At 39.0% G+C, this 18,416-nt stretch overlaps 1 protein-coding gene across 5 annotated transcripts in view; it reads left to right on the forward strand.

The window, feature by feature from the left end:
• Positions 1-18,416, forward strand: part of JPH1 (junctophilin 1) — a 78,469-nt gene that overhangs the window by 42,562 nt on the left and 17,491 nt on the right. For all 5 annotated transcript variants that reach the window (XM_017521906.2, XM_017521903.2, XM_017521904.2 and 2 more), the window contains exon 3: positions 15,917-16,035. In XM_017521906.2, coding sequence (XP_017377395.1) covers positions 15,917-16,035 — 119 coding nt within the window. The remainder of the gene's footprint in view (positions 1-15,916; positions 16,036-18,416) is intronic.

The following is an 18,416-nucleotide window of genomic DNA, read 5'->3' on the forward strand; positions in this document are numbered from 1 at the left end:
GTTCTGTGAAGAAAAACTGATGACTGTTACATTAAAGGATTGGAAGTTCCTTTAAAGACGCTATGCTCCCATTGTCTGTTGTGATGTAGCCACAGCGAGCCTCCGAGGCAGGTTCTTGATCCAGACTAGTGAATATACAACCTCTTGCTAAGTACAGTTCTGCCTAGTTACAGTGGAAGAGTCTCTCACATTTTTTGTTGTCATGCTGGCTTTAAGAATGAGTTTGGAGAAACATCTCAGAAAAAGAAAAGAAAAACTAAGAAGACCTTAGGTAATTTTCTTACTTAAAAGAATACCAGGGAGCTTGGGAAGGCATTCAGGAAAGAAGACAACATCTTGTTTACTAAAATTTGGAATTTGCTCTCTGAAAGCTCAGAGAGGGTAGCATGGAATTTATTTTGAGTTGTGTTTTCATGATATTCAAAGCATAATTATATTCAGTAGCACTCATGTGCCCTCCAGTAAAAACAGATATCTCTGTTTTGATCCATTTTCTTCATCTCTGTTTTGCTACTATGTAGATAAGTTTGAAAGTCTGTATCCCTGACTACATGTAACCAAATAGTCTGTGAATGGCCCCTCCTGTGTTAGGGACATTTAAAGGTGGCTTTGAATTAATTCAAGTCTAGGTGGATGAAAACTTTTTTAACATAACATTTCTAAGATGGTTTTCCTGCTTATTCCAGAAAACAAAAGCCCAGTCTGTTATTTACTACTTGCTTGAGTAGTAATGTTTATTCAGCAAAAAAAATCAAATAGAAATTTGGCTGACAGTAGGAAAATTCTCATAACCCAGGCAGGCAAAATAAACATCTTAAAAGTAAACAGAAACCTTGGTTTCTGTACTAAAATTCCTCTATATCTGCTAGGTAAATGAATATGATCATATAATTTAAGCTGGATTTTAGTTCCAGCAAAGTGAAGATGTTGATATCAACATCATGTGTGTTAGGTCTTTAGGCAAAAGTCCTAGACATGTAAAATATTTCCATAAAAGTTAACTGTCTTCTGATTTTTCATGACAGAGGGATAATTCTGGTTTTAGATCAACTTTGAACTGTGAAAGTTTACAAGCCCTCGAAAGTTGTTCTCTGAAAAGGTGTTTTGTACATTTTATTTAATTTTTAATGATGGGGGGGCATTTTCTGGCCTATTTTTCTTCTTGAAGCAGTAGCATAACTCCAGGTAAGAACTTACACCCTCTGCCTAGCACAAAAGTGTCTAAACTGATGGCAGTGGAGTAGGCAAGAGGTAGGCACCGCTTAGAACCAAATGTTCTTAGAGCGTCCATGTCTGAAAGCTCAGAAACTTGAGAAAGCCAGCTTTTTTATGTGTGTGCAGTTTCTTTTAAGCTTCTCTTGATAAATGTAGTACACCTTACAAAATTTATATCTGGAAATTGGTCTTTGAAAAATTATTCTATAAATATTCCAGCAATGCTCAGCTGGAGCCAGGGAGCAGCATCTTTACTTTTCCTTTCATTATTGTTCATGTTTCTCAATTCACTCTCTTGAGTTTTTGGTGACTGCTCCACAGGTCCCTGCCATGGCTTATTTCTCACAGAAAATGCCCACTGCCCTACCTATTGGGTGGTAAACACCTGGGAATCGGGGAGTGGGAGTCAAGCCAGGATGTGTGGTGCAGAATCTCACAGCTTGATTCAGAGCCAGAGCACAATTGGATTATGTCAAAAAGGGAAAAGGTGCCACGTGCATTTGCCGTGTTTCTTCACAGAACAGGCCAATTTAAATATAGCCTACTACCACAACTTGTCCAGAATTAAAATAGCCCAGAACAAGTGGCAAATGGCAGGGAGTGGGGCTTCTTGCCAGGAGATGTCTAGGGGATGGGAAAAATGGGCTTTTGAGAGAGGTTATAGAGGCTCAAGTAACAACAGAAGATAGGACACCTCCTTCGTAACTTAAACTTCAGGTCAACATAAGGTCCCAGAGCATAAATAAGAAGACTGGTTAAATCACTCAAAAGCTTAGAAGGGTATTTCAAAAACTGAATAAAATGTGGTATATTATTTTTAAAATAAAATCTGGTTAATGAATTCCAGTTTAATGATTTCTTACCAAGAGTCCAGAACAGCACCATTGCAATTAGGTTTTCCAGACATAGGAGACATTTTTAAGCCATGAATTGAATTACATACTAGCCCTGTAATACAGCCTTATTTGATAGAGGAGTGTGGTACTGTATGTAATGAAATTACAACTTTAAAATATCAGCCATCCTGACTTGGTGTCAAGGCAGTGCTAGTATAAGAGCTGTATCTAATATTTTGGTGAAATTATTCATTCCTGAAGTTTTTTGTTTGGTTGGGTTTTTCTGTTGATGATGATAATTAGTTTTTCTTGAATTCAACTCTGTTATTTTTCCTGGAAATCAGCAAAAAAAAATTAGAGGATAAGAAGTTCAGTTGAGTATTTGCCCCAAATGAAAACAAAAGACCTTCAGATACTCATAAGTTGGTGCAGAGATATATGTGGTTCAATCTAATATATTGTACACATATTTAAAATGTATGTACATATTTATATATTCTCCTCCAAGAATTCACTGTCATGTTAAACCCACAGAGCAAACATTCAGTAGTTGAGATATTTTTCATAATACAAGAGATTCATCACCTTATAACATTTAAGTTGGTAGTATCAAATGGTGTGGTTAAATTATTTATTCTAAGATTACAAAGAAGACTTTAAAAATAATTAGGTCTTTCCATTATATTTACAGTAGAAAAGGTTTTGGTTGAAAAATTAATTTCAGACTTTTAGAAACAAGATAGACAACCTGTTTTCAGGAATTATCCCAGCACCCTGGAAAAGATATTTTAGTAAGTAAGTTGCAAGAATCCGTACTTGTAGTATCTCAGAGCTCAGGGTCCAACAGAGGCATCTCTGATCAAATCAAAACCTTTTCATTTTGCTCTGCCATACAAGATCACTCTTGGAGCTGTTGTTACGTCTCAGAAAAACATTACAGAGAAATTTTATATTTATAATTGCCTGTTGCCAGCAGTAATGTTCTGCCAGTGAGAGATTTAGGGGAAAAGAAGCTTTCATTTCATCCCTAGCATTACAGAGGGGTTGGAGCAGGATGATGTATGCAATGTATATAGTAAGTAGGGAAAGAAGAGTGAACATGATATTTTAAACTAGAAGAATTACCTGTGTGCCCAGAGCAGCAAATAATGTAAAAGCATTTCTGGACATGTGTAGATCATTAAGTATGTTGAGGTTTCGCTGGAGGTAGAAAATATAGTCAATCAGGAAATGAGGATTTGGACAGCAATGAAAAAATTTCAGGGAGATAGGCCAGGGTTGATTATTTTAGGGAACACAAATTCAAAAGTTATCTGAAACCTGGAGAAGTATCATTGGGAAGACAAGGAACAGCGGGACATGTGTGATGTTAGTAAAAACTCCTGATGACGTAGCTGTGAGCAGTGAGCAGCACCCCCCACCCCCCGGAGTTTCTGTGCAGTCACCTGCTCCTTTGTCTTGGATGGGAAGAGGCTTCTTAACTCTCCTTCTTACTCTGTGGAACAAATGCCATTTTCCAGGGTGTTCCAACTCTTGGAAGAAGCCCTGGGGCCCCTGCAGGATGTGATTCCCCAAAACAATGTGATGGACCCCACAGGCCTCTCCTTGCCCTGACAGCCCTCATGTTTTCATCCCACAAGGCTCCACACGAAACTATAAAAGGGCTTTCTGTGCCCCTGTTTTCTTCATATCAAAACAAAGCATTGCCTATGCAGTCTCATTTCCATTGCAGCAACATTTAGGTCCAAAATTTTAAATACATTTTCCCAGTTTCCACCAGAATCCTAGAGAGCCTCATGGCTACAGGTTTCTGTACCTTAAATGGAAGGGGATTTTTCACATCTGTGCTTTAGGTAGGGCAGAGTCAGCCAGTAAGGTGAGGGCACATCCTTTTGTCACCAAGTCTGTTGTCATGTCAGAAGACTTGAAAAGGCAGGAAGAACTATTTCCAGTACTACTGTCGCTAGCCAAGACTTAACACATTGAACAAGTCTAACTTGGCAAGTATAGCCTGATGTCCAAGGCAATCCTGCAGACCCTGCTAAAGTAGCTGTCAGATACTGGCAAAGCAGCAGGCAAGGTCCTGGACCCCAATACTAATACTAGACAACTTGCAGCAAGAGGGAAGGCAGACCTGGGGAGGGGGTAGCAGGTAATGTTCCCCTTTCGATTCAGTTGACTTCCCCCTAGTTACAAGATGGCAGTCTGATTCTGAATTCTTGGGCCTCAAGATAAATTCTTGCATTGGTGTAAATGACATCCTAAATTTCCCCCTTGTTTGGGGGATGTGCAACATTCCCATTGTGCCTAGAGTAATTCTTGAGATTCTTTGGACTCCATCTGAACCTTGGATTAGTGAGGAGTAGTTCCATTCAAGTTAATGCATCTGTCACTAAGGAATAGAGTCCAGGAGGGTAGACCCTGCATTCCTCAGTGGCTATAGTGGGAGTCCATCCATCCCACCGACAGCCGTGGCATCCCAGGGCCCAGAATCAATTCCACCACGAAGATAAAGGTTAAAAGCTCATCAAAATGTGTCTAGAGGAGATACCCAGGCAGACAGCAGGCTGCTGGTTAAGAATATCCTAAGTGCTATAAGCATGGTAAGTATGTAAGCATTGAAGCAGTTCACTAACAATCTGTCAGGACCAGAGGAAAAGATTCCTGTTATTTGAGCCAGGGTTTAACATGATTCTTCTACTTAGTTGGCTTGAATCCTGACTTGCATTTCTACAACCATTTCTAATGAAGGAGAATTGAACATTTTTATCTTGATGTACATGTATTTATCTTCAAAACTGATTTTGCTCCCCAAATTGTACCAGTGTTACTTTTATTTAAGGATACTAAACAGAAAACAAGTCGCCCTGGTTTGCATGTTTGTATCTGCTTCCATTTTTCTCAGTGTCTTCAGATAAGCTATTATTTTATCTGTTGAGCATTGGGGTAAAAATTTTGTTTTTGATGTAACACAGCAAATACTAAAAATAGGTAAGCTCAACACATTTTGAGACTCTTCATGAGGAAAAATAAGAAAACTTCTTAAGAACTCAGGAAGAACTACATGATCTTCTGATATTTCCTTTTAAACTTGGAGGCGTTAATTACTAATTTGGTGATTTGGGGAAGGCAACTATGAGTTGGATGAATCTGTAGTATTTTTAACACCACCTAAAAATGTTCCTGCCAAAGAATAACCTTGATGAAAACCAAATCTGTCCTATCGTCTTTAGTAAGATGTTTCCTAAGCTGGGTTATTTCATTTGAAGGTCAGCCGAAACTGGTTAAAAAAATACATTAGGAGAAGAAAGCTCAAAATATGCATTTTTCAATAGGGGCATAAATGTATTAAAATAAAAGATTGAATAGAGAAGTAAGGAAAACAGTGGCAGATTCACAAAGAAAAGATGAGCTTTAAATATGAATGAATTCCTATAGTAGAAAGAAAACTGCATAACTAGATGGTAATAACAAAATATTTGCTAAAAAAAATCTAGAAAATGGTAATAATTAAAAAAAAAAAAAAAAAAAAAAAAACCTCTTTTCACAACATAGTCACCGGTCTTCATCCTAAAGGTTAGGAGACCTGGGCTTCACTCATTCATTCCTCTGGACAGCCGTATGACTTCGCTGTGTGACTCTGAATATGTTCCTTAATCTCTCTGAGTCTCGGGTCTCTACAGAAATGAAAGTAATTGCCTGGTCACCAGGAGGGATCATATGGACTCTCAGAGCCCCTTTCAGTTAGAATAGTGTTTTTTAATATGTCTGTCAAAGCAGAAGTTTCAAGAGCAAAGCCAGAAGTGTAATATAAATCAAAGCAAATATCCTTGTGCTTGTTATATTTTTGTCCTCAATATCTGTTGCAGCAAGAAACTGAAGATTTAAGGTAAAAATATGCATGAGCTTCTTAGTTGAACTATTGAATGAATGATTCCTTGTCACTGAACAGATGTGAAATAGAGTGACAGAGCGACAGTTCCTACAAGGAAATGTGAAGTGAATAAAACAAGTTCACTGAGAGAATAACTATACCTCTAATGTTTTAACATTCCTCACAAAACAGTTCTCTCATAAATTCTGTAACTTCAAAATGTGTACCTTGAAAAGGATAGAGCTTAAGACGCAGAATGGTTTTGTGCAGCCAGTCCCAAGCAAGTTCATGTTCATACTGTTCAGCATCAAAAGCCCGATAGAGGAATAGATCTTTTTGTTCTTCACTACTTGAGCATATCTAGACAGAACTAAGTGAGGTGGCAGACTGGTGGATTTGAGATTTCTAGAGAGCCATTTCAGATAATATAAAACAGGTATCTTACTAACTTAGAGAATGTTTTTCAACTGTGAGTTTAAGGAGGAGTTCTGGAGTATGCATGTCACTTTTAAGGAGTTAATGGTGTTTGCTTCATTTTTTAAAATGTCTTTATAAGCATTTATAAAATGGAATCATTTGAGCACCACAGTGTGCATTTAATGGGCGTTTGCAGCTGCTAAGTGGAGATTAGGTCAGTTTATGATCCGATCACTTGGTCAGTGCGTCATTCAGCTGAATAGTCCAGCTTCCATCATGTATTTTGACCATTATGTAGTCCTGAATTGCTCTAATTCCTAGTCATACTTAATGTGTGCCCATAGTGGACCACTGGTAAAGGAGCAGCATAATACTGATATGTGAACTAAAACAGCATTGACGTTGATATGTGAACAAAAACAGAAGACCCCGAAGGTCTTCTCAGGTTCTGAAGTTCTTATCAAGCACTTTCAGCTGTTTGCTCCAATGCTCAAAAGAACATGGAGTCAGGATTCTATCTAGTATCATTTTATAGAATATGCATCCATTTTAAAATAATTTGGCCTGCCTGATTTTTCACTGGATCCTAACTTCACCCTTTCTATTTCATCTGGTCCAAAGGCCCCCATTGGCTCTGTATACTTCCTTCCTACCCAGAACATTGTCATGGGTGCTCCCCATCCTTGTTGCTCCATGTCTCTGACCCTCCATCAAAGCCACCTTATCCCTCTTCTTCTTCTCCCAGAAGAGACAGCCCTGCTAGAGAACGAGGCAGAATCATAGGGATTCTAATGTGCCTTTCTTTCATTCCTTAGAACTTCTGTACAGTGCTGATTCCAGATCTTTACCTCTTTCCTTTAAGCCCCAGATTCTCCCTGCCAGCTATTTATTTCCACAGAAGACTAATAATGGGCATTTATCTACTAAGTACCTCTCTATGTTAGTACTAAGTCCTTCATATAAATCCGTCCTTATCCCAGGACAACACTACAAAGTAGTATTCTCCCCATTTTACAGGTGAAATTGAGACCAAGATGATACAGCAAATGTGAGAAAGTGGGGTGTGCACCCAGATCTGCCTGGTTCTAAAGCCCGTGACACTTAGGTCTTTTTCAAGCTTAGGCTCCTTCAAGTTTTAGGATCCTTAAAACCACTGGACCACCCCTTTCACTGTTCTTACATATTTTCCTGTTTCCTTTCTTTTACATCTCCAAGACTTGACTCCAGCATTTGCCACCTTTTCAGAGCTGCTTCATTTTCTCCTGTTCTCTGGGCATCCTTCCCACTTCCCAACAGGATCAGCTCTCACTTTCTTAAAATACGAGTAAAACGTCTTTTTTCTTGACCCAGCTAATCATTCTGGTTATTTTCCAAGTTTCCTCCTTCCTTTCTGGGTCAAAAGTCTCCAGCACGTTGGCCCACACCTGCTTCCTCAGCTTCCTCTGCCCACTTCCTCACCAACTCCCTTTAGTCAGGCTTCTGGGGTGGCCTCCATATGAGAACTGCTCTCTGAAAAGTTCTTATCAAATTCAGCAAGCTTTCCCTAGCCTTTACCTTCTCCAGGACTGACTAATTTCAGTGACTGCACATAAATCAGCCAGTCAGCCTGAGAAACATGCAGCTGCCCCAGAGATAAGGCAAATTCAGATCTGGCCCACTTACCTCCTAAGAGAAGCCCAGGATTTATCCAAGAACAAGAACTGCTCTATTAGAAGTTCCCCTTTCACCTGTATGCCACTGCTGTTCCATTTACCTTCCTGTTTCCTTCATCCAAGGACACTTTTGTCTCAGTCCTCAGTTCTTTGCTTTTTTGGCTCACTTATTTGGTGAGTTCAACCACTTTGCATTGAATTCATCTTCTGTGACATGAAGCTCATAATTCCGTTTAGAGTCATGACCTTTAATTTGCATAGCAACCCTGTATCTCTAAATACAGATGCCTATGTCATGTAAAATCCTACTTGTCTAAAACAGAACTTGTCATCCATCACCCTCAGACCATAAGTAAGGTCATCTATTTGTATACCAAGTTAGAAATCTTGGGGTTATCTTTTATGTTTCTCTCTTTTTTTACCTATTCATTCATCCGCTAATATTTGTTGAAGACAGCCTCTCTGCCAAGCTTTATGTTAAGAGCTAGAGAAATAGACATGCCTCCTCATGTGTTACAAAGTTCTGACGCCTCTTTCCTTAAAATGCCCATCAGTTATTGCTTTACATTACGGCTGTTTCCTCCATTAGACTCTTAGCATGCCAGGGCTGGGCTGCATGCAGCAACTTTTCAACAGAGAGCCCAGCCTTTGGTTTTTCTCTCCTCACTTCCTCTGGACATATAGGATGGTCTGTAAATAATGTAGCACATCAGGTGATTTTCTTTTATTTTTAGTTGTTGTAAAATATGTATAACATAAAATTTACCATCTTGACCATTTAAGTGTACATTTCCGTAGTACACCCACATTGTCATGCAACCAATCTTCAGAATATTTTCATCTTGCACAACTAACAACCTGTACCCATTAAATAATAAGGCTCCATTCTCTCCTCCTTCAACCCTCTGGAAGTTACTGTTCCACTTTCTGTCTCTATGAATTTGACTACTCTAGGTACCACATATAATATTTTTCTTTTTGTGACTGGCTTATTTCACAATGTCTTCAAGATTCATCCATGTTGGAGCATGTATCAGAACTTCCTTTTTAAGTCTGATTAATATTCCAGTATGTGTATAATCACTGCATCCCACTGAATGGTAGAAAATATTTGCAGATTATCTCTCTGATAGAGTTGGTATCTAGAATACATACAACACATTTTGTTTATTTTTTTCAGTGACGTTTGGATTGCTTCCACCTTTGGACTATTATAAATAACACTGCTATGAACATGGGTGTACAAATATCACTTTGAGACTCTGGTTTCAGTTCTTTTGAGTATATACTGAGCAGTAGAATTGGCGGATTATGTGCTAATTCTACTTTTAATGTTTTTAGGAATGACCATACTGTTTTCTACAGTAGCTGCACCATTTTACATTTCCACTGGCAGTGCTCAGGGTCTTCAGTTTCTCCACATCCTTGCTGACACTTGTTATTCTCTGTGTTTTGTTTGTTTGTTTGTTTGTTTGTTTGTTTATAGTAGCCATCATTATGGGTGTGAAGTAGTATCTCATAGTGGATTTGGTTTGCATTCCTTTATGTTTAATGATGCTGAGTGTCTTTTTAAGTGCTTATTGGACATTTGTGTATCTTTGCAGAAATGTTGATATTCAAGTCCTTTGCCCATTTTTCAATCAGGTTGTTTTGTTGTTGAAGTGTGGAGTTCTTTATATATTCTGGATACTAACCCCTTATCAGATACATGATTTGCACACATTTTCTCCCATTCAGTGGGTTGCAGTGATTATGTTTTAAGAGAAGTTTTAATTTTGTTTAATGGTAATGTTTTTGAACTTTTGAATGACCCTCATTGTAAAGGACCTTTCTCCAAAAATCATTTCTAGAAGAAAACATCCCTTAAATATTTTTACATCATATTTTTATCAATGCATACATAACATGGGAAGGTAAATCTTAGATAAGTTTTTTAAAGCTCAGTGAAGCAGAACATCCAATTATTTGGCATATTCCAATCAAGGATTAAAAATGTGGCGTTGACCTGGCCTATCCAGAGAATATAGCCTTTAAGATTGTTAAGTTTGATTAAATGTTAAGGAGTAAAGTCTATAAAGTACGTAATTAAAAATAAGTACTTATTTTCCAAGCTTAAAAAATGTTCTGGTGATAGATAAAAAGAAATCTTATAAAAGGAGGCTGAATAGTAGATGCTGCTATGCCTAAATAATTACATATATCCCCTGAGCATGAGCACACTACAGGGGGCTAGAGTTCAGAAAACTTAGTATTATAAGAGCTTATTGATTCAGGGATGTTTTGTTTCATTTATCCTGCTTTCCAAAAAATATTTGCAGGACACTATGATGAGCTATATACATGATAGAATTCCTGATATTGGAGGTATAAAAATAAAGTCATGTGGTTAGAGAGGATTACTATGTGCATACGTTGAAGATAGTTTTATTCCAAGTTTCCTGGTAGCTTTGACGGAAAGAAAAACAATCGATCCTATTGTATATATTGTATGATAGAAGGAAGCACAGCAGTTAAGCATCAGAGACCACATTTTTCCTGGCACCAAACTCTAAGAGGAGTGTATCACCTAGATCTTTGTAAGTATGACAATGATTTCCCATAATGGATAGCCTTTTACAAAAGGTATATGAACATTCTTCACGTGAATCTCGACTTCTCTCCTCTCCCTACGAATCTGTGGATGCATTTGTATGATAAAGTAATGTGGTTTAACTTTTCATCTCATTGACAAAAATCACTTGTGGCTCAGAATAGCCTCACCTACTCTCTGGCTATTAATACTTTCAAAGTCTGTATCATAACACCTCTGCAAAAGTTTGGGCCCTTGAAATATCAAATACCAGACTTCATTAGAGATATTATGCCCCTTACTTTAACACGGGGCATAATAGTTTACATCTTATATTATTTAGAAATAACTAAATAACAATAGTTTACATTTTATATATAAATAAGTTGATATGGCTTTTAGAGAAAAGGAAGACAGGAACTCCTGCCTTGGCAAAGAGGACAACTATTCACTGGTGATATAACTTGTTTTAAACCAGGACATGAGAATTCTGCCTTAAAGTTATTATTCCAGATCCTATCTTTTTTAAACAAAAGGAATTTGTGGAGAAAATTAACATTCAGTAATGAATAGGTGGTAAAGATGGGTTCACATAACTCGTCTTCCGAAATCAAGTTTACTGAGGATGGAGCTTTAGCAGAATTATTGTCTGTTCCAGACCAAAGTCTTTATCAGCTTCGTCAGTTAGTAGATGTATAAAAGATTGCAAGTTAGAAGATGGGACAGACATTTCAGGGCCTTCCATGTACCTATGCTGGCCTTGCTGAGTCTGTCTTATCAGAGAACCAAATCAAGATTGAAACACTCCATTTCTTACTAGGTGCAGGTAACTCGGAAATCATACCTATGATTTTAAACTGACACTGTAAAGCCAGTTGGTTCTTGTCTCTATCAAGAGTATTCCTTGCTTAACAGACTGATTTCTTCTTCAGGGCTGCAACTGTCTGCACAGGATAATTGATTTTCTCAAATCTAGGTCTCTCATAAATGACTAATGTCACAGTCCAAAAGAAAGGCTAACAGCTCCTATTTTTTGCATTTTCTTACCCATGGTGCCATAACCTAGGAATGAATTTTTGGTTATTAGCCATTTTCAAGACCACCTGGAAGGAAATAGAATGGCAGGGAGGAAGATCAAAGTAGGGAGGTCACTTCCCTTTGCACTAACCCTGGTGAGATGACAGTGAACCAGAGAACGAGAAATGGCTGGGTGGGGGGAATATACTCTGAAGGTAGTGCCCACTGGATTTGCTGACAGTGGATGTCATATGTGAGAGAATGGGAGGTGTCAAGGAGGACTGAAAGGTTTCTCTTGAGCAACTGCAAGAATGGTGTTGCCATCATCCAAGACCTGGGTTTTTATGTGCCAACTGATTTTATTTTTTAATTTTTCTAATAATTTTCTTCAAATACTTGGACATCAAAGCAAATCACAAGGACAGCCCCTGAATCAAATAGGTTGTGGCCTCTGCTATCAAGTTTTAAGAGTCAGATCAGCAAACTAACTTAGACTTAATGTCACAGATTTTTAAAAATCAAAATCAGCATAACTTTGAAGCAGTTTATTGTTGAGATAAGAATGTATAAAAAGCAGAAATAGCACTTTACCTTTAGCAGAATTATTCTCCATTCCAGATGAAAATCTTTATCAGCTATGTGAGGCCACAGATGTATAAGAGATTGAAAGGAGTTTGGACAGATGTCTCAGGGACCCAGGTACCTCAGCAGGAGGAGAGTATGTTCAACATGTTCCATGTATGATTGAGTATGCTTTTTGTTAAAGCCTTATACATTTAAGAAAAGGAAACAGATTATTTTCTCCTAAGCTCACTAGAGAGCTCATGAAACACTATTTGAGTCACTGAAGCAAAGAAAACCTCAGATACTAACTCATCCAATTGCTGGTTAGGAAAACAATTTGTCATTAAGTTTTTAAGTACAGGTGATGCCTGGCATTCAGAATTTCCCCAGGTACTGTTGCAGCTGGTCACAGTTGACCTCTACAGAGCTTATGTCCAGGAGGGAGTCCCATAGCTTCTCAGTGAGCATAACCAGCTGCCCAGTTCTCCACAGCCCAGCACCGTTATGGTGTCTTCACCCATAAGGTGTGGCTCTTCACAAGTTAAAAATTTGGTTTATTTGTTCAAAATATATAGCCCTAAAAGAAAGTCCGCAGCTGATGCTTAATTTAAAGAAGTGGCTTTTCAGTTACTTTTTACTATATTTGATGGGAGAAAGTATTTGTGATAATGGTATTTGGAGATTCTTGAGGGTCTGAAGACTTGTAAATGTTAGCAGTCTTTTGATAAATGAAATGCTGTTTGGGCATGTATGCCCCTTCGGTGTATGCATGTTTTGCTTGTGACCAGCAACAGTATCAGGGCATCCAGTTTGAGTTGTTTCAGCTGATCTCTTCCAGACTGCCTAACCTGAACTCCACCCCCCAATGCAAGAACAATCACAATTGACTGATTACAGGGGTCCTGTGTCACTCTGGAACTGAGCCTGGGATGTGATCACATGAATTCACGAATATGAGCCAAAGGCAAGTCCAGATTATTCCTGGGCAAAATCTAGACATCCCAGTGGCTTTAGTCATACAGGCTGGTGTAAACAGCAAACTCAGAGTGGGTTCCTGTTCTTCCCATCTTGTCATCAATTCTAAAAGCTCTTGAGCAGACTTCAGGATTCAGGTTTGAATGTGGTCTTGACTCATCTGGCCAGCTATGCAGTAGTACTGAGCCACAGAGCTGGGATAGATAGAACAGTACTCCTTTGCTATGTGGTCATACAGGAAACGGCAAGTAAAAAAGTAAAGGGTTAGTTACTAGCAGGCTGCACTGATACTGTGCTTCCAAAATATATTTGCATAAAGATTAATCTGTATTTGTCTATTCTCTAATTTAGCACATTATAAAAAGTAGTAAAGATACTACTGTTTTATTTGACTATATTGTGGTGTGTTGTGATTGAATCAGAATAAGTTATTTGTACTTGAGTTTTGTAAATTTATCATTAAAGGACTAGCAGATTATATTATAAAGCAGCAAAGCTATACTCCTATGGCTTCATTAATTATGATACCTAGACATAATTAGGCTTTAGCTAAGAATAGCAGACAAAATGGAAAATCATTTGGGGGAAAAAATTAGATTCTGAGAAACTGAAATAACATTAGCAGAGGGCATCCATTGATTCTCAGGCACAACACACAGGACTAAGGCATTCCCATCATAGATCAGCAATGGCACCCATGTGGGGTTATCCCCACAGCCAGTTGTTTAGGGATATTTCCCTCCCCTGTAGTTTCCATTTCATATTTCCTGATACCCCATACACAGATAATCTAAAGCATCCTCCATGGTTTAGAAATAGCAGTTTTGATGATTCAAAGTTGATCCACTTACTTTTAATTAATAGACTTTATTTTTTAGAGCAGTTATCAGAAAAATTGAACAGGAACCACAAAGTTCTCATATACCTCTTCTCCTCACCTCATGCATATACACAGTATCCCCTATTATTAACATCTTGCATTTTGGGGTGCATTTGATGTAACTGATGAACTGGTATTAATACATTAGTATTAAAGGTCATAGTGTACATCAGGCTTCCTTCACTGTTTGTGTTGTACAGTCTATAGACTTTGACAAATATGTAATATCATGGATCCCCCACTACAGTATCATGCAGAATAACTCCCCCACATATTCGCTCTGTTCCACCAATTCATCCTTCCCTACTACACCCCACACTCTTAGCAACTCCTGATCTTTTTACTGTCTCTATAGTTTTGTTGTTCATTCTAAGAACTACCCAGCTTTGGAAGCATCATTCATTCTTTTATTCATAAAGTGGTCCCTCAATAAATTGTATGTGCTGGGTAGTGTTCTGCACATCGGGATTATGAAAGAGGACCAAAAATCAAAAGTCCCAGTCTTCACAAAGCCTACTTCTAGTATATCAAGCCTGTTGGCTTGCTTAGAGCCTAAATAGGAATGAAAGAGGCCCCATGAGAGCACAGGATGAGAAGAGGTTATTAAAAAGAGTAATATGAAAAACGGACCTCCTACCAGTTGCCCCCCTTATCTCAGACCAGGCCCGCTCCCCAGCATGTTTTCCCCTGCAGTGTGGTCCCAGGAGTTCCACCTGCTGGCCTCCTCCAGCTGCTGCCTGTGTGTTCTCCCTAAAGAGCATCCAAAGCCCATGCCTTTCCCCAACTCCTCCTCTCTCCTGCTGTCTCTGACATAAGTGTAAGCACCTTTTCAGACTTCCATTAAGCTTTCACTGCTAGTTTTCTGTAGCCCTGCCTAGAGCTAATAAAATACAACAGAAACTTTGCAAAATCATGAGAAATAGGTACCCATAATCATCTAAAGATTATCACAAATTCCGTCTCCATCTAAAGGGACAAGGCCTTCCCCCCTTGCAGAGCAGACAAACCAGTTTGTTTTCTTCCCTTCAACCCTCTCTGGAGCTGGTAGACATCGTTCCCCGGTCCAGCCATAGGAAGCCCTATTCTTTTTCCTGCCACCTCTTCCGTAACCCTAGTCCTCCAGAAAGATGAGAGGTTTCTGTGAGTGAGGACAGGCCAGGGAGGCGATGGAAGACTGAAAGATCCATTTCATCCTTGCCAGCTCTGCCTCACAGTCTCCTTTTTTGTTCCTACAAGAAACATGCCTAAAAGTCAGCTAAATGGACTTCTCGGGAACCCTTCTGAGCACATTCTTAGAGCGGGCCCTGTGGTTTGCTCCTGCTGGTGAAAGCCCATAGTGCACACCTCCTCCCTGCTACATGTCCAACGCATCATGCTGGTAACCTGAAATTGGCCATGGTGAGAGCATTTACACCATGGATAGGAGTAAATACTACCAATCACCATTTCGCTAATTTTTTTCTTCAAAGAGCCGCTTCACAAACATGCCAGCGGGCACACCTTTCTTAGTCAAATTCTTATACTGATTGTACCATAGATAAACACTGTATTAATTCCTATGTCCTAATTCTACTTTCCATAATTTTAGGGGTGGGGAGGAATGCCAACCAAAGTCAACAGGAAATTTGATCCAGTTAGTTTTGAAAACCACACTTAGCATCAAGCTACACAGACCCTGCTCTTACTTTTCATTTCCCTTGAGAGGAGGGTTGAGGCAATTCATGGGTAGTTTAGTTTCATCTGCGTCATCTTCACTGAACTCTCACAGCAATAGGACTCTAAATTTTTTCCTCTTGTGCGTATCGGGCCATAATAATAATTAACATTTCTTTTCCCAGATTACAATTTGCTTGTCTCTGTGTAAGTATTATAATAAGGGGTCACCTGTGCTGACTTGTCCTTTTGTGCCCCACATAGGACTGCACACGCCAGAGCAAAGGCCGACGCTGCCGACCAGGCCGCGCTGGCCGCTCGCCAGGAGTGCGACATCGCGAGAGCTGTGGCCAGGGAGCTGTCGCCTGATTTCTACCAACCAGGTAAAACAGTGCTCCTTTGACAGATGAGGCAGGAGCACTGGCTTTGGTTTGCTTTTCTTTCCTTTTCCTTTCAATGTAAGAGTCTGTGCTTCCTGAACCCCAGCAATACTATTATGCAAAACAAGCAGGGGTGTGTGTGCTTGAGGATCCTTCATCTGAAATGCTTGGGACCAGAAGTGTTTCAGATTTCAGATTTGTTGAGATTTCGATATATTTGCATATACATAATGAGATCTCTTGAGACAGGGACACAAGTTGAAACACAAAATTCATTTATGTTTCATAGACACATGCACAGCCCAGAGGTAATTTTACACAATATTCTTAATAGTTTTACACATAGAACAAAGTTTTGACTGCGTTTTGACTGTGACCATTGGTCACATGTGGAATTTTCCACTTGTGGCATCATGTCGGTGCCCAAAACATTTTGGATTCTAGAGCATTTCAGATTTTTGGATTAGGAATGTTCAACTGTAGTAATAAATATCAGCCAAAGTCTGAGCATTAGCCCTGGAGATGGGTTATTCCCCAGGGTATCGCCCTTCCTCCCCCCTACATATGACCAACAAAATTTGAGCTGATAGCAATAAACTAGACAAGAATCTAAAAGAAGTATCTGATTCTAAGAAACTGTGTTAGTGACAGCCACAGATTCTGTAACAAATACCCCCAAATGCAGAGGCACTTTTAGCAGTCAGGGAAGAGACAGTCAGTACCGTGATTATTTTTTTTTAACGTATCTGAACTAAAGTTCAAAGGAGTGTAGTTAGGAAGTAAAGCAGCATACCACTTAAAGAGATTAATCTGCACAGATTAAGAGGAAAATGCATGTCATGATGGAAAAAATAAAAGTGACAACCTCAAAAAAATTGATCTTGGTTATCTGCCTCTCAGATGTTACAAAATAGCCATCAACAAATATTTACAATAGGTTTAAATACTTAATTCACCTTCTAGTAGTTTCCTAGTAGGCTCTCTTCACCCCTTTCTATAATATACTAGTGTGTTTGTTTTGAATTTCGAAAAGGCAGTATTCACCTTTTTATATATATTCTCCATTGCTTTCTAAAGAACATCTTTCTAATGATCGTTTGAGGCATCAACAGACTTCTAGGTAAAGAAACCAAAATAAATGTTCTCAATTTCTTTCAAAAGTTACATTTCTTGGTAAAGAATTTTTCCACATTGGTTTTTATTAACTAGCTGTATAACTAGCATCCTGTCCCTAGCCCAGCACCCTGCATGAGGTAGCTATTTGAAACGTATTTGGTTCTGGTAAGGAGTATACACTATTGGAACCCACAGGGTATCACTGAGTCCTAACAAACAACTAAGTCAAAGTGAACGAAATGGCAAGATTCATAGGAAAGCTAGAAACTTGGGTATAATCGAGGATGGAGCAATGAGAAATGACCTGGAGAATGGGGGCAGGAGGTTCCTGCAAAGAAAGAACACAGTAAAAGGCCAGGCAAAGAAGATTCAGTTTTTACAAGGGAAAGGCTGGGGAGGGACCCAGAATGGTTGTTGAATGATAGGTATCATCGTCACAGAGTGACTTCTCTAAGAGTTCAAGTCCAAAGCAACCACTGAGAAGGGTGTTTTCTTTCACATGCATCTCTTTTAAACCTCTGGTTGCGATTTAAATCATTTAATATATATATGCATTTTTTGCAGTGACCTCTGGTAGGAATAAACGCTCTTCTGGTGTGAAATGAACTCATATTTCCCTGATACCTAAGTACATTGGCAAATTAGCTATTCCAGGGCATGAGAGCCGGGGAAAGAGTACAGCCACCCAGGAGAGTTTGTTCTCTCCTCCCTAGCAGTGCGGCCATTGCAAAGAACCTGACTGATCAGGAGACACTGGGCTGGAGCAACTTTGAAAGAAAACAAACTCACTATTGTCTGCAGATGGTAATTTCGCAGTTCTGTTAATTCTTTTGGGGAATGGGGTCCCTTTAGATTTCTATTAGGTATTACCAAGAGGAAAATGATACAAAAGATCATCTCGGTTTCCCAGACTGAATGGTTTTAAAAGCCTTTTCTGGTATAAAGCACTTGAAGGGAAAAAAATATTGTGGGAAAATGTAATTCCACCCTTTTCTTAGCTAAAACAGTTTCATATAAGCAAGTTGTCCATCAATAATGAATACATCACAGTAGCATGGACGACAGCAGGTCTATTTGAGACCAGAGCTTGGGGGTGGAGGCTGCAGTCCTCTTTGACCCATAGCCAGCACTTCCTTCAGCAACTGTATAGAAAGCCTTTTCTGTCGCGGATATTATTGATCTTCTCAAGGGAGCATAACTCATGCTCTCCACTGTGCATGTACAGGGTGAGCAAATCAGATAGACATTTTCAAAAAGGGCTTTCAAGT

Source organism: Cebus imitator, unplaced genomic scaffold (assembly GCF_001604975.1).
Source record: "Cebus imitator isolate Cc_AM_T3 unplaced genomic scaffold, Cebus_imitator-1.0 Scaffold22, whole genome shotgun sequence".
Classification (NCBI taxonomy): Eukaryota; Metazoa; Chordata; class Mammalia; order Primates; family Cebidae; genus Cebus; species Cebus imitator.